The sequence below is a fragment of the Oncorhynchus nerka genome, linkage group LG28, assembly GCF_034236695.1.
Source record: "Oncorhynchus nerka isolate Pitt River linkage group LG28, Oner_Uvic_2.0, whole genome shotgun sequence".
Classification (NCBI taxonomy): Eukaryota; Metazoa; Chordata; class Actinopteri; order Salmoniformes; family Salmonidae; genus Oncorhynchus; species Oncorhynchus nerka.
Genome location: NC_088423.1, coordinates 67,482,399 through 67,503,332, shown reverse-complemented (window position 1 = coordinate 67,503,332; position 20,934 = coordinate 67,482,399). Strand labels below are relative to the sequence as shown.

General features: G+C 44.4%; 1 protein-coding gene across 3 annotated transcripts in view; it reads right to left on the bottom strand.

The window, feature by feature from the left end:
* LOC115113595 (ankyrin repeat domain-containing protein 11-like) overlaps positions 1-20,934 on the bottom strand; it is a 142,279-nt gene that overhangs the window by 12,244 nt on the left and 109,101 nt on the right. For all 3 annotated transcript variants that reach the window (XM_065013028.1, XM_065013030.1, XM_065013029.1), the window contains 3 exons: positions 18,288-18,433; positions 11,668-11,800; positions 820-993 (listed from right to left, as the gene is read on the bottom strand). In XM_065013028.1, coding sequence (XP_064869100.1) covers positions 820-993; positions 11,668-11,800; positions 18,288-18,374 — 394 coding nt within the window. In that variant the 5' untranslated portion in view covers positions 18,375-18,433. The remainder of the gene's footprint in view (positions 1-819; positions 994-11,667; positions 11,801-18,287; positions 18,434-20,934) is intronic.

Sequence of the window (20,934 nt, the reverse complement as noted above, 5' to 3'; positions counted from 1 at the left end):
TTTAGTGGATTAAACCAAAGCCTTAACCACATGTACATTATTGAGTTTGCAGAGCGTGGTCCTGAATGCTATTTGAAACTCACTTCATCTGGGTTCTGTCTTTAAGGAACAAAACTCAGGCATAGATTAATTTTTTTTTTAACAGTAGCAACCCGCCAAATAATACTAACAGAAAACATATAACCCAAATCAGAAGCACGACATAATCACCAACACACAGATCAGCGCTATTACTTAATAAGAGGAAATAACTAAAAGCCCACGTTTCCCCAAATGGTTTAATCGCAATGTTTTTAACGTCAGAACGTAAGTACAGCACTTGAAGAGGAAACGCTAGATCCGATTCATCTAAATACAGATAGCAGATATGAAATGAAGAAAAGGCCTGGGTCTGGATATTGTGTGGTTTGGACCAGATCTGATATGGCACCATTAGGTCCCCTCAGACTCCATCCCTGGGGTAAACTACTTTCATTTCCCTCATGGTTGAACGCTACATCCTAAAACAAAGCAGCAACAATTTACCGTACAGGAACGTGATACCAACTTCTAGAGCCCAAAAATCTCCCCACAACCAGCCAGACCCAGAAATGAACAGTGGATTAAGACAGCAGAGGTCCATTTCACTGCAGTAATGGAAATTGATGAGGGTTATCTTGTATAATTGAATTCTAATTAAGCAGTGTGGTCTGTTCTTTAATGAAGCATGGAGCAAAAAAGTGTGGCTGGGCCTCTAAGCACCAGGGACACAGCCCCCCCCCCCCCCATCCCACCCCCCGCTGAACCCTCAGAGACGTGGCATCCATGACAAACACGCACCTGGACTGTTGACTGACTCTTCAGCCGTCATCTGCATGAGAAGAGCCACCTGCTGCCGCTCAGAGAGGGGGTACCCGGCCCGGATCCCTGGCATGCCCATCCCAAACGGCAGGCCTGACTTCCTGGTGTTGGTGGGCTCCTTTTTAATGCGCTTCCGTTCCGGACCTTGCTTTTCTGTGAGGAGAGAGAGGGGAACGGACAATGTGAGGTCTATGGGAAGCACAGACACACATACAAACACAGGATAGCAAATTGCTCAGGTTATATCGGCTTTTACTTCAGCGTGTCAAACTGAAGTGATTTCAATTCTGACCACAACAGTCATTGATAACGCTCATTCAACATCTCCATGGCAACAGGTCAGATAAGTGTCCTCGGTGATGTTCTAAGGAACCCCCTAGGTGAAACCCCTACCAACCTCTAGTCTAGTTTAGCTCGCATCCATCTTCTGAGGCAGCGGATGGTGGTGGGCATTTAAACCCAGCTGCCCCAGAGGGAGGGAGGGGTCAACTATTGACCATCTGATGTTTCTGTCTCTCTCAGGGGGTGTGACTCGGCAGAGTGACAGTGATTACAAAATGGCCGGTGTTCATTTCAATGTGGCCGAGTCAAGGTCACCACAATGGCGACTTGCTGCTGGACAAAAGCAGCTGCTCCTCAAAGACACGCCCCATCAATTATTTTCAGTGTCACGAGGAATTATCAAATCTCCACAGCAATGTCAGTCTTACTCTACGATTGAGACACATGAATACATAAACACTCGACACTTGCAACTGCTGGACGATTTGGAGGTACGCTCCGTCAATGTTCGAACAAGTCCAAACTGTGCCAGCTACAAGATTCCTTCCAAAACGTTTTGCCGTCAATAAAAACAAATGACATATGGCCTTCAACTGCGTCCATGGAGACAACACACATTGTCTAATCAAAAGGGGAGATGTACAAGCCTGCTCGCTGTAGCTCTCAACACAGTGGATTGGCCTCAAACAGAATAAATAGGAGTAGGAAACATGGCAGCTGACGCTTCCGGTCACAAAACCCTTTCCAGAGATTTTCCATAGTCAGAGCTGATGAACTTTCACTAACATCTGTGAATACTTACGCCTAATGTACCCCCACCCCTGATACACACTCACATCCTGAAAGGAATTAGCCATTTAGACACATTCCTTTTATTCAGACTTAAACAGCATGAACCACAGCAGTGGATGTTTCAGGCGGTGGATGTCGAGGACAGAAACCTCTAGAGTTGCTTTTCCAAGCCTTTACAGTGGGCCCCAGTCAGTAATGAGCCTGCTCCAGGACATGAAAAGGGCTGCTATCAAACCACATACAAGCCTCTAATTACAATGACTTTTTCTACCAGATTTGGACATGCATTGAGTAGGCTAAGCGGCACGCAAACATGTGTGATCCAGTGGGAAGAGGGGAAAACAACAGAACAGCAGTGAGCCTCACACACATCCCACATGGATTACAAGGATGGAATTAAGACAGAGGAATCGGAAAATGCAATGGAAGCCCATAGACATCCATAGCTACTTCTAATTAAATAGTTAAGAAACATTTTAGACTGTATATACACTGGCAAAAGGCCTATGTATACAAAGTGACTTCAACTAGGTTGATCCCACAATCTCACACGCATGCATGCATGCATGCACACACACACACACACACACACACACACACACGCGCGCGCGCGCCCGCACACACACATGCATACATACACATGCATGCATACACGCATACATACACACACTACACACTCCCACAAGCACACACACAGTGAACAGTCAGACAAAAGTGTGCAGTTGTTAAAAACCGGTGTTTAGCTTGTGGAAAAAAGCCCGTTACTCTCTGTTTTCAACTGGACGATTCAAAGATCGGCTTCAAGGAAAAACACACTCATAAACTACATTTGGTTCATTAGTCTACTGTTGACACAGTCCCAAAATGTTTGGCATGTCAACAGTCACGTTCTCAAGACATTGGACTTTCAAGAAACAAAGTGTCACTTGCCACATCATGCGTTTTACATCGTCATGATGATGTGGCATTTGACTTTTCCTTTAACTTGAGAGATCTGATGGGAAAGTTGGAGGGAGACCAAGCTACCTCACTGTTCCCAAGAACGCCAGCCTAGGCCAGGGGCGGGACCCACAGCAAGACAACAGTCAAGTTACAATGGGCCCATGACGCCACTGTGTTAACCTATTGTGAAAACGTTGCTATCAGCTTCCCACTGTGGGGGCAGGCAAAACCAGAACCAGCCCAACCAGAGGAACCAGGTAGGCCTAGTCCGTTTCTGGTGTCCCCAGGACAACAAAGACGATGACAAGCTCATCTTTTTATCATTCGACTTGGGACATCAAGCATGCTAACATCCTGTCTTTCTCTGAGTGACAGCTATGAATATAGTCAGACCAGTTCTGTCAGTTGGGGTTCCTGCCCCGTGGGAGAGTGATGTTCTATTATTAGAGGTAGACCTGCTGAGCTGTTTGCTTTACTGCAATGTGTACGTAGGACTGGCCTGTGTTATATTACGTAGAACATGGGAATCAACTGTGAAGACACAGGCGACTGAGATCTCATGCTGAGATCAGGCTGAGATCTCATGGTCAACGTGTAAACACATTGGCACCACAACTCGGTCTTCCTTCTTAGACTGAGATTGAAAACAAAGCATGTTTACTACCACACATGCCAACACCACCACAACCACCGCCACCGCCGCCCAATCACACAGGAGCCAGACACATTCATGCTCCTGCATGAAGATTACCTTCTTCAGGAGAATGTCATGGCGTGGGATAGTGAGAGGCAATTCCCTCCTACTCAGAAGACAGGGAGAGAAGAGAGAGCTCCATTGTCAAGCAGCCCACTCAGACACAGCCGGCAAACAGGAAATGACGGAAGAAGAGACCGGAAGTGGCCACAGGATGTTGTGTCACTGCTTTGTTTTGTGCTTGGCTACGATGACGAGAGCAGAGGCAAGTGTCGGTGCAGAACAACAGTCTTCAGTGGTGGTAATGACAGAGAGCAGGACAGATCGGCAGAGAATCGAAGGGCTTTCTCTCACACCACGTTGGCCTACTAAAGAGCTGCCACTTACAGCTTGACCTCCTTATCTCCATGTACACTGGGCCATCCTGATGTAGGGTACCGTACACAAGGGGTCAAAGATGGTCTGGAGAAACAATGGAAATGTTTCAGAACGTCTAGACAGAGTGCAACTACTAGCCTATCTAATATTCCTAGTGGCGACTGACAAGCTCCAAAACAACTGAACCTGGACCAAATCTGATTTCAAGTCAAGTAACAGTGAATAATTCATGGATCTTCCAAAGGATGGGAGATGAAATATTACAAAAACATTTCTCCCTCCAGGGATCTGAATAATGGTGGTGTGCAGCAGACAGACAGGGCTGATTTGGGCTGCGGGGGAGAAGACCTCAAGCCAGCAGCCCCCCCGTCCCCGTCCCTACTGAAAGCAGCACCTGCTGCACCTGCTGATAAGAAAGGCATCCTGTATTCCTGCCATATCGTGAAGAAGATGATGCGTGTGCTAGCCTGGCAGCAGCTGATCTGCACTCATCACCGTCTCTGATCCGCCTCCCACTCCTCATAGCCTTATCCAGAGCAGTCTCCTCGCTGAGGAGCCTTGGCCATGACTCCTACACTCTCGCTGCAAGCCCTGCCGATGGTCTCCACGCCAATACAGGGTACAACAATGACCTGCTACACAAACTACCATCTCTAGAAGAACGCCTTGCAAACTGTCAAAACAGTGTGTTCAAGATGAGAGCAAAATCACTGCAATTAGCTACATCGTTCATCTAACAGATGCCTCGGGGAGAAAACTTCCAGTAGAGATCGAGTGCCCTGTTAGAACCATACAAATGGATGTTATGCACTCAGATAAGGCTCCACCACACACTGACTTCAATTTATGGACTGACAGGGTAGTACTAGTCCAAGACAACTAACACCGTAGGAACACTGTCATCTTGTGGGTTCGGAGCAAAGACCACACAAATGCAGAATGCAGCAAATCCCTGGTAAGAAAATGACCGACAGCATGAATTCCGCATTTCAAGTAAAGTACATAGCCTAGTCCACGTTAGACGAGTTTCCCTGTGTCCTCGGTCTGTTTCCATCCAAACTAGCCAAATAATAAGGAGATGTGAAGGGTCTGACTTGTACATCGTTCATAGCTGAACAATACAATTCAAAGTAGTCACGCCGTACATTTCTCAAAAGCCAATATGTTACGAATTCAACACTATCTTTTTGTTTAGCTGCCTCAAGCTATAGCATCAAAACATTACCTCATAGGCCAACTATGGTAATTTGTGTTACGGACGCCATGCAAAACCACTGAGTACATAGCATAGCCTCAGTCTGAACTCTCCATCAGCACACTAGCACGAGGACCTGGAAGCACAGGGGTGTATTCTCCCAGCAGCCCCGCAGCACAGTGAAATCAATAGACAAGTAGTTCCTTTTCTGAGCAGAAGTGGAGCCACGCTGGACTGACTGCCATACCCTCAGACAGATTGAGAAGGAGAAAGAAAGAGAGACCGAGCGAGGAGGGCAAAAGAGAAAATAGCTATGCAGTCATTAAGGAGGTTTCTGTTTCATCACTCGTTCTCTGTGTTGTTTTTTTCCACACAGGATGAGGAGGGTGGAGAAATGTGAAGCTCTCTCTCCTTCAGAGGGTCATATGAAGCCCAGCCCACTAGGAGAGGACTGTACAGCCTGCACTTTCCTCCACATCCTCAAAGTTCACTACTGGAATCCCTGTGGCGGTTTTTTCCCAGGGTTCAGAATCCCTCTGTGGTCTCTTGACATTCATCTCCACCAGACATGAGGCCTGCAGCAGCACAGCCGGACCAGACTCCTCTAGCAGAACCTGGGTGGCAGGACCACCTCTGGTCTTTTCTGCAGGCACAAGGGAGCAGGCCAGGGGAACACAACCCCTCCATACATGGGCCTACTGGGCCACAGTCTAGACTCTATCCCCACAATGACGGGCCAAAGAAAAAGAGTTCACCATATCAAGGGGAGATACAGGATCATCAGAAAGACACCAATGTCAGGGGGAGGGGACAGCTGTAAAGTGGTTAACAAATTCCTTTGGGTATAGACTACAGGTCGACCGACTAGGATTTTTCAACGCCGATACCGATTATTGGAGGACCAAAAAAAGCAGATACCGATTAATCAGCCAACTTTTTAAATATATATATATATATATATATAATAATAATAATGGCAATTACAACTACTGAATGAACACTTTTTTAAACCTTAATATAATAAGTAAATAAAAATCTATTTAGTCTCAAGTAAATAATGAAACATGTTCAATTTGGTTTAAATAATGCAAAAACACAGTGTTGGAGAAGAAAGTAAAAGTACAATATGTGCCATGTAAAAAAGCTAACGTTTCAGTTCCCTGCTCAGAACATATGAAAGCTGGTGGTTCCTTTTAACATGAGTCTTCAATATTCCCAGTTAAGTTTAAGGTTGTAGTTATTATAGGAATTTTAGGACTATTTCTCTCGATACCATTTGTATTTCCTATACCTTTGACTATTGGATGTTCTAGGCACTTTAGTATTGCCAGCCTAATCTCAGGAGTTGATAGGCTTGAAGTCATAAACAGAGCTGTGAATCAAGCATTGCTAAGAGCTGCTGGCAAACACAGTAAAGTTTGAATAAATGCTTACGAGCCTGCTGCTGCCTACCACCGCTCAGTCAGACTGCTCTATCAAATATCAAATCATAGACTTAATTATAATATAATAAACACAGAAATACAAGCCTTAGGTCATTGATATGGTCAAATCCAGAAACTATCATTTCGAAAACAAAACGTTTCTTCTTTCAGTGAAATACGGAACCGTTCCGTATTTTATCGAACGGGTGGCAACCCTGAGTCTAAATATTGCTGTTACATTGCACAACCTTCAATGTTATGTCATACTGTTGCATACATACTGCCCAAACTGTTGCATACACCCTGACACCCTGACTCTGTGTGCAATGAACGAAAGAGAAGTGACAATTTCCCTAGTTTAATATTGCCTGTTAACATTAATTTCTTTTAACTAAATATGCAGGTTTAAAAATATATACTTCTGTGTATTGATTTAAAGAAAGACATTGATGTTTATGGTTATTTACATTCGTGCAACGGTTGTGCTTTTGTTAAATCACCCCCCGTTTGGCAAAGTTGAAGTAGGCTGTGATTTGATGATAAATTAACAGGCACCACATTGATTATATGCAACGCAGGGCAAGCTAGTTAACCTAGTAATATCATCAACCATGTGTAGTTAACTGGTGATTATGTGAAGATTGATTGTTTTTGAGAAGATAATTAGTGCCACAAGGTCTTTTTGACGCTGCACTCGCATAACAGGTGGTCAAAGCCTGCCACGCAGTTTCCTCGTGGAATGCAATGTAATCGGTGTCCAGAAATGCAGATTACCGATTGCTAGGAAAACTTGAAATCAGCCCCAACTAATCGGCCATGCCGATTAATCGGTCGACCTCTAGTATAGACAATAACACAGCATGAAAGGAACTAGCTATCAAGGCCAAGACAACAGAAGAGGGGAAGTGTGTGTGTGTGAAACCACACCCACACACTATATGGAGACAAAACTAACACACTGAAGGATGAACCATTTAATGAATGTTTCCATTGTACAGCCAGGTTTAAGACACGTGGATGGAAAAGACACCGAGAAGGATAACAGGCAGGGAACACGAAGACAAACGCACCCCGAAAGTGTATCAATTACAGGCAAAGCCAACGAGTGAATTATGGCCTAGTTGATGTGAGAGACTGACAGAATTCCAGCCTGTAGAGGCAGAGACTCCACCCTAACAGTAGCATAACAATAAACAATCAGGGCACTGTTCTAGACAGGGGGAGGGGAGATACTGAGGTGGGAGGCAACCGTTCTCTGCCAACAGCCTGCTAACAGGTTACAGAGTCACTAGCACCTGCAAACACACAGCCAAGCCACTATAGTGGTGACTAACCAGGGGAATTGACTACGCTCCTGATTTGGTCACTCAAGCTGCACTGAGAACACAGGTTCTATATTCAATATATCTTCAAAATAGAGAAATACCTTTTTAATAAAACATTTAAAAAAAAAAATTCCTGCAAAATGGTCACTAAAACAAAAAGAGAAATGTACACAATGGTTTGACCTTCATAATACCCAAAGAAATAACAGCTGAAGTTCACAGCAGCATTTCAAACCAACGCAATAACCCAGCACACAGATGTGGGTTCCATTACTGTGTTATCACAGACCATCATCAACAAATCATTTCAAGATCCTCAAAGCTCAAGCCAAACAAGCTGGAACAGTAGTTCCCCCTTTCTCTCTTATTAAAGAATAACACAAGAGAGTGTCTCACCCCAAACCTTTTCAGGCCCTCGTGATTGACAAATCCTCACTTAATTGGCCCATGTTCCGTGGCCTTTTTCTCTTTTTCCCAATGATGGACAGTTGAACCAAGTTAAACCAAGGCTAACCAAAACACACAGCCTTCTTTGAGGTTTTCTTTGAGGTTATAAAATAACAGCCTATAGGAGCTTAACCATCACGCCTCTTCAAACTCAAGAGGCTGAAGAAATTTAGCTTGGCACAGAAGACCCTCAAACTTTTACAAATGCACCATTGAGAGCATCCTGTCGGGTTGTATCACCGCCTGGTACTGCAACTGCACCGTCTTCAACCGCAGGGCTCTCCAGAGGGTGGTGTGGTCAGCCCAACACATCACCTGGGGCACACATCTACAGCACCCAGTGTCACAGGAATGCAAAGGACCTCAGCCACCCGGGCCCACGGCCTGTTCACCCCGCTATCATCCAGAAGGCGAGGCCATTACAGGTGCATCAAAGCTGGGGTCATCAGGCTGTTAAATAGTCACCACTAGCTGGCCACCGCCCAGTACCCTGCCCTGAACTTTAGTCACTGTCACTAGACGGCTACCACCCGGTTAGGCTACCATGCCCCTAAGAGGCTTCTGCCCTCATGGAACACTGGTCACTTTAAGTAATGTTTACATACGGTTTTACCCACTTCATATGTATATCCTGTATTCTAGTCAAGGCCTAGTCCCATCCACCCACACACACATATTTATACTCCGGACTCCGACATCGCTCCTCCTAATATTTCTATATTTCTTAATTTCATTCTTTAACTTTTTAGATTTCTGTGTATTGTTGTGTATTGTTAGATATTAACTGTTGGAGCTAGGGAACACAAGCATTACGCTACACTCGCAGTAACATCTGCTAAATAGGTGTATGCACATATAGGGGTGGCAGGTAGTGGGTTAGAGCGTTGGGCCAGTAACAGAAAGGTTGCTAGATAAAATCCCTGAGATGACAAGGTAAAAATCTGTCGTTCTGCCCCTGAACAAGGCAGTTAACTTCTTGGTGACAGCGGGCAGGATTTTCACGTCCGGATGAAATGCATGCCCAAATTCAACTGTCTGCTACCCATCCCCAGAAGATAAGATACGCATATTATTAGTAGATTTGGATAGAAAACAAAAGTTTCTAAAACTGTTTGAATCATGTCTGTGAGTATAACAGAACTTATTTAGCTGGCGAAATCCCGAGGACAAACCACAGATTTTTTTGTTTGTTGAGGTCACTCTTTTCAATGGATTTTCATTGGGAATCCAGATTTCTAAAGGACCTTCTTGCAGATCCTATCGCTTCCAATGGATGTCAACAGTCTTTAGAAATTGGTTGAGGTTTTTCCTTTGTGTAATGAAGTACGGCCATCTTGAACGAGGGTCACTTGAAGTGTACTGTTAGATAGAGGCGCGTTACCAGAAAGCATGCTACAGTTTGTTTTACTCCTGTATTGAACACAGAGCATCCAGTCTTCAATTTTATTGATTATTTACGTAAAGACATACCTAAAGTTGTATTAGAAAGGTAGTTTGAAATGTTTTGGCAAAGTTTACAGGTAACTTTTGAGATATTTTGTAGTAATGATGCTCAAGTTGGAACCGGTGTTTTTCTGGATCAAACGCGCCAAATAAATGGACATTTTGGATATATATAGACAGAATTAATCGAACAAAAGGACCATTTGTGATGTTTATGGGACATATCGGAGTGCCAACAAAAGAAGCTTGTCAAAGGCATGAATTATATTTTTATTTCTGCGTTTTGTGTCACGCCTGCAGGGTTGAAATATGCTTCTCTCTCTTTGTTTATATGGTGCTATCCTCAAATAATAGCATCGTTTGCTTTCGCCGAAAAGCCTTTTTGAAATCTGACATGTTGGCTGGATTCACATCAAGTGTAGCTTTAATTTGCTATCTTGCATGTGTGATTTCATGAACGTTTGATTTTTATAGAAAACACTCTGAAGTTTCTAAAAACTGTTTGAATGATGTCTGAGTATAACAGAACTTATATGGCAGGCAAAAACCTGAGAACAAATCCAACCAGGAAGTGAGAAATCTGAGGTTTGTAGTTTTTCAAGTCATTGCCTATCGAATATACAGTGTCTATGGGGTCTTATTGCACTTTATAAGGCTTCCACTAGATGTCAACAGTCTTTAGGACCTTGTTTGAGGCTTCTACTATGAAGGGGGAGAGAACGAGAGCTGTTTGAGCCAGAGGTCTGGCAGAGTGGCATGAGCTGATCACGCGTGTGCCCGTGAGAGGTAGCTGCGTTCCATTGCATTTCTAAAGACAAAGGAATTATCCAGTTGGAACATTATTGAAGATTTATGCTAAAAACATCCTAAAGATTGATTCTATGCATCGTTTGACATGTTTCAGCGAACTGTAATATAACTTTGACATTTCGTCTGAACAAATTATTATATGCATTTGGATTACTGGGCTAAATGCGCAAACAAAAAGGAGACTTTATCGAACAAAACAAACATTTATTGTGGAACTGGTATTCCAGGAGTTCGTTCCGGTCAAGATCATCAAAGGTAAGTGAATATTTATAACGCTATTTCTGACTTTTCTAACACCTCTCCTTCTTTGGAAAATGGCTGGATGTTTTTCTGTGACTAACGCTGACCTAACATAATCGCAAGGTGTACTTTCGCCGTAAAGCCATTTTGAAATCTGACACAGCGGTTGCATTGAGGAGAAGTTTATCTATATTTCCACGTATAACACCTGTATCTTTTATCAATGTTTATTATGAGTATTTCTGTAATTTGATGTGGCTCTCTGCACTTTCCCCGGATGTTTGAGACAATGCGTTTCTGATCATAACACACCAATTAAAAAAAGAGGTTTTTGGACATAAAGATTAACTTTATCGAACAAAACACACATATATTGTGTAACATGAAGTCCTGTGAGTGCCATCTGATGAAGATCATCAAAGGTTAGTGATTCATTTAATCGCTATTTCTGATGTTTGTGAGCCCTCTCCTTGGCTGGAAAATGGCTGTATGGTTTTCTGTGACTAGGTGCTGACCTAACATAATCGTTTGGTGTGCTTTCGCCGTAAAGCCTCTTTGAAATAAGACACTGTGGCTGGATTTACAAGAAGTTTATCTTTAAAATGGCATAAAATACTTGTATGTTTGAGGAATTTTAATTATGGTATTTCTGTTGTTTTGAATTTGGCGCCCTGCAATTTCACTGGCTGTTGGCGAGGTTGGACGCTATATTGTTCCACATAGCCCAGAGAAGTTAACCGACTTGCCTAGTTAAATGAAGGTAAAAAAAAACTAAATGTAATTTCATTTCATTCTTCCAGCATGCACTGCCAGGCTGAGGAAGTGATGTAACATCCCCTCCCCCTCCAGTCTTACCTGAGTCAGAATCTTTCTGGTCTCCATTGGCTCCAACAGTGAAGGGAAGCTTCCTCTTGGATGCCTTCTCTTTCATCTCTTTGACACCATCGCTGCGGTCCAATTTAGGAGTCTTGTTTGACAATACTTTATCCTGGCAAATAAAAAAAGAAAACATGAACACCATATTGCACAGCTATAACAGTAAAGACACACAGATGATTATTTATGGGGTACACTACTAGCTGCTAAAACTGTAGACTAAAATGAAAGGGCTGATGTGGAAGGATATTTATAGAACTTCCTCTAGACGAGTGCCAAGTTTTGGCCTAACGTTGGAGACTTCCCTTAGCATTTGGGAGAAGACAGAGCCTGAACAGACAGATACAGAGGGACACAGGCCATCCAGGCCAGGACACATTGACTGAGGGACACAAAGAGACAGGCAGGCGGCAGCTGTGTTTCCCAAAGCTTTACACTGCAGCGTCTAGAGACTTCCAGCGATTAGGGGATTTGCAGAGCGTGACTTTTCCATGGAATTTCCTCTCGGTGTTCCGGCAGCAGAGAGCAGAGGCAGACAGTCCCAAATGGAAAGAGAGAGATGGAAGGAGCGGTAACACCCCCGGGGTCTGTGGTCCACGGCAACTGGAACCCATCAGAAGCTCCCGTCCCCTCGCCAGCAAGCGGCCTGCTCCGGCACCAACGGCTTCCTCCGGCTGACATTCTGTCTATACAGCACAGTACAGCGCTGCCTCTCCCTCGGCCTGCCTGGCCCAAAAGACTGTTGTTAAAGGGCCATGCAGCAGCTCTGATCGGGGCCTGTCTGCTCGGCTCTCACGAAACACCCTCCTCACATTTAGCTCTAAGGAGCAGGGAGATCTAACACTTCATAAGAAAAAGGAGCAAGGATTTTAGTGTAGTGTTCCAAAGACAGGAAAATATCTCTCTTCTATACAATATACTGCTTAAATATTCAAATACCAGGCTATTAACTGCAACCTGATGGTTTTAGTTTGTAGTAGAACTCTGTGAATCCAGATTTGAATGATTGCTATAATTAAAAACATTGCATACGATTATAAAACAAATAAATAAAACCTTATGTAATGCCTCTTTTTCTAAACGCTAGATTTAGAGGGCCAGAGCAGCTGGGTTGTCGGCCGGGTGCCGTCTGTGGTAAGGAAGGCTAATTAAAGAGCTCTGTGTAGGTGGCTGTTTACCACAGAGCGGAGACGCAGAATCCGATCAGATAAGAGGTGGAATGTAGCAGCAGAACGCTCTCTCTTTCTCAGGCTAGTTCCCACTGCTGTACAGTGGCTCGCTCTGCAGCCCGCCCTGGCAAGTCCCAGCCCCCAGCACTCCTACAGTCATGAGACTATGATGTCACCCTTACAGTACAGTGTAGACACACACCAAGCTCTTCCTGCTGCTTAGAGCTAGGCTTAGCAGTAACTCTGTACACCAGCGAGAGGGAGGGAACGAGACACATTATTTGTCAGTCTACATGTAGGAGGAATTTCCAAACAGAAAGACAGTACACAGACAGCTGACACAGACACACACACACAAAACAACATGTCAAGACAGACAGAGGCGTTAGCGCTAGGCAGAGCTAGTCTTGCTGCAACACGCGAAGAAAATAGAGCTGAATTAAAAAGACTGTGAGCCACTGCTTCAAGGCTGCCTTCATGAGAGACCGTGTTTACTGGTCTCCTAGCAATGCTCTCGCTCCTCCTCTCCCTCCCAGAGTCTGATGCAATTCGGTGCGGAAGGCTGTACATAGCAGACGTGCGTAAAGCTGCACCTCTGGGTTGCTGCTGCTGCTGACCCATTGATTATCATGACATCATCATTCTGCGTCTAAGCCCACTGTGGCTGTCCATGCTGGCAACACGTCCACAAAAACACAAGCTGGCTTTAGCAGCCATTTAAAGGGACAGCTCTCCCCACTACCTAGGGGAAAACCCCACTGAAATGTCTCCCTAATCCCTAGTATGACAACCATGTTGAGAAACAATAACACAGGAAATGACACCTGTTATTACGTTACCATTACAACTCTGCTCACATCTAATTAACGGCTCCGTTCATTAGAATCCACTTCTGGGAAATGATGTTCAGTGGTCTAACATAGAACCTAGGGAGAAAATCTCTAGGAACTAATCTCTCATGTTTTGTCTGAGTGTCTCAGTGTCAGGCTGACTGCAGCAGAATGCCGTGGCCTGCCTGCCCAGGAACGTAATGCTGTGTTTGATGCATGAGGATCTACATTTGCCACACAGTGCCAGCAGCCTCCACTTCATTGGTCAAAAATAAAGAAGATTACTTCATAGATAAAACCTGGACTACCTACTCAGATGAGTCATATATAGCTGGCTGGCTAAAGCACATAACCTTTGCTATATCATGAGTCATTAAGCTGATGCAACACTACATACAGCCATTTCCCTGGCTCTAGGCTACATCTAGAAACACAGAAAGCATGTCTGTATTTAAAGGGTAGGGTTGTGTGATGGTATTCATAGTGCATTCAATACAGTAGCAAGGAACGTTTCAGAGAGCGGGACACGTGTATAAGTTGCAAGTGTTACAATAATTCACGTCGGTAAAAAAACGAAATAACTGTTTGACATAGTGCATTTTGCCAACTTGTATTTTAAGTGGGGATGCACGATATATCAGTGAACATATCGGAATCATCAAGTTTGCAGACAACACAACAGCTTGATCACCAACAACGACGAGACAGCCTACAGGGAGGAGGTGAGGGCACTTGGAGTGAGGTGTCAGGAAAATAACCTCTCAACGTCCAACAAAACAAAGGAGATGATCGTGGACTTCAGGAAACAGCAGGGAGGGAGCACCCCCCCCTATCCACATTGACGGGACAGCAGTGGAGAAGGTGGAAGGTTAAGTTCCACAGACAGTTTGGTGAAGAAGGCGCAACAGCGCCTCTTCAACCTCAGGAGGCTGAAGAAATTTGGCTTGTCACCTAAATCCCACACACTTTTACAGATGCGCAATTGAGAGCATCCTGTCGGGCTGTATCACAGCCTGGTACAGCAACTGCTCCGCCCACAACCGTAAGGCTCTCCAGAGGGTGGTGTGGTCTGCACAACGCATCACCGGGGGCAAACTACCTGCCCTCCAGGACACCTACACCACCCGATGTTACAGGAAGGCCATAAAGATTATCATGGACAACAACCACCCGAGCCACTGCTTGTTCACACCGCTATCATCCAGAAGGCGAGGTCAGTACAGGTGCATCAAAGCTGGGACCGAGTGATTGAAAAACAGCTTCTATCTCAAGGCCACCAGACGGTTAAATAGCCATCACTAACTCAGTGACGCTGCTGTCTACACTGAGACCCAATCACTGGACACTTTAATAAATGGATCACTACTTTAAACAATGGCACTTTAAATAATGCCACTTTAATAAAAGTTTACATATCTTACATTACATGTAAATACTGTATTTTATACCATCTACTGCACCTTGCCTATGCCGCATAGCCATCGCTCATCCATATAATTATATGTACATATTCTCATTCACCCCTTTAGATTTGAGTGTATTAGGTAGTTGTTGGGGAATTTTTAGATTACTTGTTAGATATTACTGCACTGTTGGAACTAGAAGCACAAGCATTTCGCTACACTCGCATTAACATCTGCTAACCATGTGTATGTGACCAATAAAATTGTATTTGAATTGGCCAGTATTAGCTAAAAATGCCAACGTCGGTATCGGTTTAGTTTAACGCCGATTTAAAAAAACAATGTCAAAGCTACCGTTCATACCTATATGACGTAGGTACATGACGTAATGATGCCACGTAAAATGTAGCGCTACAAGTGCAACACAGCATTCCTAACCTAGCCCACAATGTCTGCTGTGTGGATCGAGCAGTCAACAAGTCCAGCAGTCATTTGAAAGAGTAAGAACATTTCAGCGAGACAACTCAAAGGCGAAATCCATTAACGGCAAGATAACGTTATTCATTGCCCTTGACAATCAACCGTTCTCTGTCGTGGGTGATGTTGGCTGTCGCCGACTGGTCATGTTTCCCTACCGGAGTTCCACAGCAATAGCGTCACTGCTATTAGCTTCACGACATAATATGGAACGTCGTTTGGGTCTTTGCGTGTCAAAAAAGATAGCACTATTTGACACGTTAAATACGCTTTTATTTTGACACGTCAAATAACACAATTCTATTATAGAATGTTGTGTGTTCTGAATTTGCATGTGCAAGCCAAGCACCATCACTACTATCAGTAGCACTGTCAAAGCTGTACAAAAAAGTATGCAAACAAGCAAACACCGGCCACGAATGATGCGTTTACAATACCACGTTGGTAATGAAGCATTTTTTGTTCGACCGCAACTTCTGGGGTAGCTAGCTTTAGCTTGGTACCTAGCTAGCACCAATACAACCAGCCTGAAAACAATGAGCAGTAGAAACTGCAATCATTTTCATTATTCTTAGCAATGACTTAGGAATCCTTGTGAGTAAGTATTAGCTAGGTAGCCACTTGTTGTTAACCTATTGAAATTGAACTTCAGTTCATGAAAATAAATAGCTAGTCAGCTACTTAGCTTTGTTCCCCAAAGCTAACGTTATAAGCAACCAGCTAGTTTCTTCTTGCTAGTGAGTTTCGACCAGACCAGGTTACGTGTTGTGAAGCTAGCCACAATAAGGATTAGGCACAATAGTGGAATTTGCGGTTTGTCTTCAAAATAAAAGTAACTCCTTGAAAGTGATGCAGAAGGTTACAATTGGTGGAATCATGCCATATTTAGACTAGATAATGTTAAACAATGTTGGAATGTGAAGCAATGAAATGGGGTATCAGTCTACTCGGAAACACCCACAGAACACAATTGTTTGGAGTTTACGCAAATATTAGCATTGTAGCTCTTATCACGGGACTGTGACTGTGTGACATCACCTCCCCAGTCAGCCTATTGTGTGTATTCACATTCATATTGCACTGTACAGCTTTACCTAAGGATTGGGGATCAATGAAATGGGGTATCAGTCTACTCAATACCCAAGATATTGTTTTTCCTCAGGCATAGTGTTCAATACATATAGGTTGACAATAAATGTGGCTCAATTCACAGTTGTTTTAGAGTCCCATAATAAGAGATACGACGCTAATGTTCTCTGGGAGTCAGAGTAGACTGATGCCCCATGTCATTGATCCACAATCCACAGGTAAGGCTGTACAGTGAAATAAGTATGCCCCCAATGCAATTCTTAAGTCTAATACATCCAGTGTGATTTCAACAGATTGGTCAAATTAACAAATTGTCTTTTGTTGATTTTATATAACGACGTTTCAACCTCGTTTAGCAAGATCTATTCAATTATGGCATAATTCTACTATTTGTATTCATTTGCATCACTGTCAATGAAATACTTTTATTTTGAAGTCTAACCGCAAAGTCCACTATTGTGGCTAATCCTTATTGTAGCTAGCTTCACATAGATGGGTCCGACCACCATTAATCAAATAGGAAATGTCCTTATTAATTATGGTTATTTTAAATGATGACAGCTAGCTAACTATAGCTACTGAAACAGATTGTCGTTTTGCTATGTTTTTGGGGAAGAACATTGTTTGCATCCATGAGCTAGCTAGCTTTTTTTAATGACCAGCACTGTAGGTGTGCGAGACAACTTTACCAGCATCATAGCATATATATCGATTAATCTTTGTGACATATGAAATACGAGTGAGTGTAATCAATGTGCAATAACTACGTGAAAAATGTATATTCAGGTCCTGACTAGTCAACAAGCTTATTTGACATGTCAAGTAGTGTTTTTTGACACGCAAAGACCCAAACGGCATTCCATAGTATGAGAAATCCTGATTGGGAATGAAACGACTGAACAACGAAACAGCACAGCAACTAAAATAAAGAAATAGGTTTTAATTATGTTTTACTGGTAATGGGAACAAACGTAAATGCCAATAAAATAACTTTTTGGTCAGTGTGGTGTGTGTGCGACTTTTATTTAACTAGGCAAGTCAGTTAATAACAAATTCTTATTTACAATGACGGCCAAACCCGGACGACGCTGGGCCAATTGTGCGCCTCCTTATAGGACTCCCAATCATGGCCGGATGTGATACAGCATGGATTTTAACCAGGGACTGTAGTGACGCCTCATGCACTGAGATGCAGTGTCTTAAACCGCTGCGTCCATGTGTGTGTGCTAACTATTTAACTGTACTAGAATGCTTAAAAAGGCCGCTAAAATTGTAAATATCTGTTTTTTTTGCCAAGGAAAATATTGGATATTGGCCAAAAATGTCATATCGGTGCTTCACGAATTTGAAGTGTTCTCAACAAGTGTTTTCTTTCACTGTAGAGATGTTTCCATAGCCCACGCCCAACATTGGGACCTCAGTCATAAGAAATAATCCTAAAAAAAGCGACAATGGGCTCTTAGCCAGTTGAATGCCAACTCCCATGGAGCTGTTTATTAAGTCCATAATGACTTTTTACTGTGTAATGAGGACATGACCCCTAGATGCAGGACTCAGCAGCGAGAGCAGTAAAGGGCTTGTGTATGTATGTGTGTAGATTTGTGGTGTGTCAGTATGTGTGTGTTTCTTACCTTCTTCCCACTCTGCTTCTCCACCATGTCAGTGTTGAGTGGGAAGTCTTCCAGCTGGGGGGTTTTTGAACCCCCACCCTTGGGCATCGTTCAGCTATCGCCACGCCAAACCTCATTCACGCTTCCATCGCATCTTCATCGACCGTCTGCCAAAGGAGAGAGCGAGAGAGATAGAGGGGGAGATGGAAAGAGACACATTAGCACCTGGTCACTCGTCTCCACAGAAAACACATTTCCACACAATGCTCCCATTAGCAGTACATCAGGCTCCCCATTTTCAACAATTACACCTGCACTCTGGTTTCAAAGGTGAGGAAGTGTGCAGAATAATGCCCCTGCTCAAGACCCACTCTCTTCCCAGGAAGTTTAGGGTGTTTCATTGTCATATCCATAGGGTGAGAGAGATAGTGGTCAATGTGGGTGAAAGACAGGCCTACGGAAGCGAATCTAAGCAAGTTTTTAAGTAGCTAATCCCTTATTCACACACAATACATTCCTAATTGAAATCAATGTCTTGATGTCAATAACATTAATCCATCTCGATTACAATAAACATGGGGAGAATTATAGGTTTTCCTATATTGTGCAATGCCAGCGAAACTGTTTTTACTGTGGGACAGGAGACAAACATCTCTGCTTCATGACTCCCGGTAACAGCTGAGGAATGTCTTCAGGGATATGGCACGTCTGGACAACAGCCCTACTGCCCTACCCTACCCAACATACATACTACACAGTGTCGGTGTGATGCAGGGAATGGTGTGCTAGCAGGGAGTGGTGTGCTAGTGTAATGCAGGGAGTGGTGTGCTAGTGTAATGCAGGGAGTGGTGTGCTAGTGTAATGCAGGGAGTGGTGCGCTAGTGTTATGCAGAGAGTGGTGTGCTAATGTGATGCAGGGAACGGTGTGCTATCAGGGAATGGTGTGCTTGCAGGGAATGGTGTGCTAGTGTGATGCAGGGAATGGTGTGATAGCAGGGAGTGGTGTGCTAGCAGAGAGTGTTGTGCTAGTGTGATAGCAGGGAGTGGTGTGCTAGTATGCTGCATGGAGTGGCGTGCAAGCAGGGAGTGGTGTGCTAATGTGATACAGGGAATGGTGTGCTAGCAGGGAATGGTGTGCTAGCAGGGAATGGTGTGCTTGCAGGGAGTGGTGTGCTAATGTGATGCAGGGAATGGTGTGCTAGCAGGGAGTGGTGTGCTTGCAGAGAGTGTTGTGCTAGTGTGAGAGCAGGGAGTGGTGTGCTAGCAGAGAGTGTTGTGCTAGTGTGATAGCAGAGAGTGTTGTGCTAGTGTGATGCAGGGAGTGTTGTGCTAGTGTGATGCAGGGAGTGGTGTGCTAGTGTTATGCAGGGAGTGGTGTGCTAGTGTTATGCAGGGAGTGGTGTGCTAGTGTTATGCAGGGAGTGGTGTACTAGTGTAATGCAGGGAGTGGTGTGCTAGTGTAATGCAGGGAGTGGTGTGCTAGTGTAATGCAGGGAGTGGTGTGCTAGTGTGATTCAGGGAGTTGTGTGCTAGTGTGATTCAGGGAGTTGTGTGCTAGTGTTATGCAGAGAGTGGTGTGCTAATGTGATGCAGGGAATGGTGTGCTAGTGTTATGCAGGGAGTGGTGCGCTAGTGTTATGCAGAGAGTGGTGTGCTAATGTGATGCAGGGAATGGTGTGCTATCAGGGAATGGTGTGCTTGCAGGGAGTGGTGTGCTAGTGTGATGCAGGGAATGGTGTGATAGCAGGGAGTGGTGTGCTAGCAGAGAGTGTTGTGCTAGTGTGATAGCAGGGAGTGGTGTGCTAGTATGATGCAGGGAATGGTGTGCTAGCAGGGAGGGGTGTGCTAGTATGCTGCATGGAGTGGTGTGCAAGCAGGGAGTGGTGTGCTAATGTGATACAGGGAATGGTGTGCTAGCAGGGAATGGTGTGCTTGCAGGGAGTGGTGTGCTAATGTGATGCAGGGAATGGTGTGCTAGCAGGGAGTGGTGTGCTTGCAGAGAGTGTTGTGCTAGTGTGATAGCAGGGAGTGGTGTGCTAGCAGAGAGTGTTGTGCTAGTGTGATAGCAGAGAGTGGTGTGCTAGTGTGATGCAGGGAGTGGTGTGCTAGTGTGATGCAGGGAGTGGTGTGCTAGTGTGATGCAGGGAGTGGTGTGCTAGTGTTATGCAGGGAGTGGTGTGCTAGTGTAATGCAGGGAGTGGTGTGCTAGTGTGATTCAGGGAGTTGTGTGCTAGTGTGATTCAGGGAGTTGTGTGCTAGTGTTATGCAGAGAGTGGTGTGCTAATGTGATGCAGGGAATGGTGTGCTAGTGTTATGCAGGGAGTGGTGCGCTAGTGTTATGCAGAGAGTGGTGTGCTATCAGGGAATGGTGTGCTTGCAGGGAATGGTGTGCTAGTGTGATGCAGGGAATGGTGTGCTATCAGGGAATGGTGTGCTTGCAGGGAATGGTGTGCTAGTGTGATGCAGGGAATGGTGTGATAGCAGGGAGTGGTGTGCTAGCAGAGAGTGTTGTGCTAGTGTGATAGCAGGGAGTGGTGTGCTAGTATGCTGCATGGAGTGGTGTGCAAGCAGGGAGTGGTGTGCTAGTGTTATGCAGAGAGTGGTGTGCTAATGTGATGCAGGGAACGGTGTGCTATCAGGGAATGGTGTGCTTGCAGGGAATGGTGTG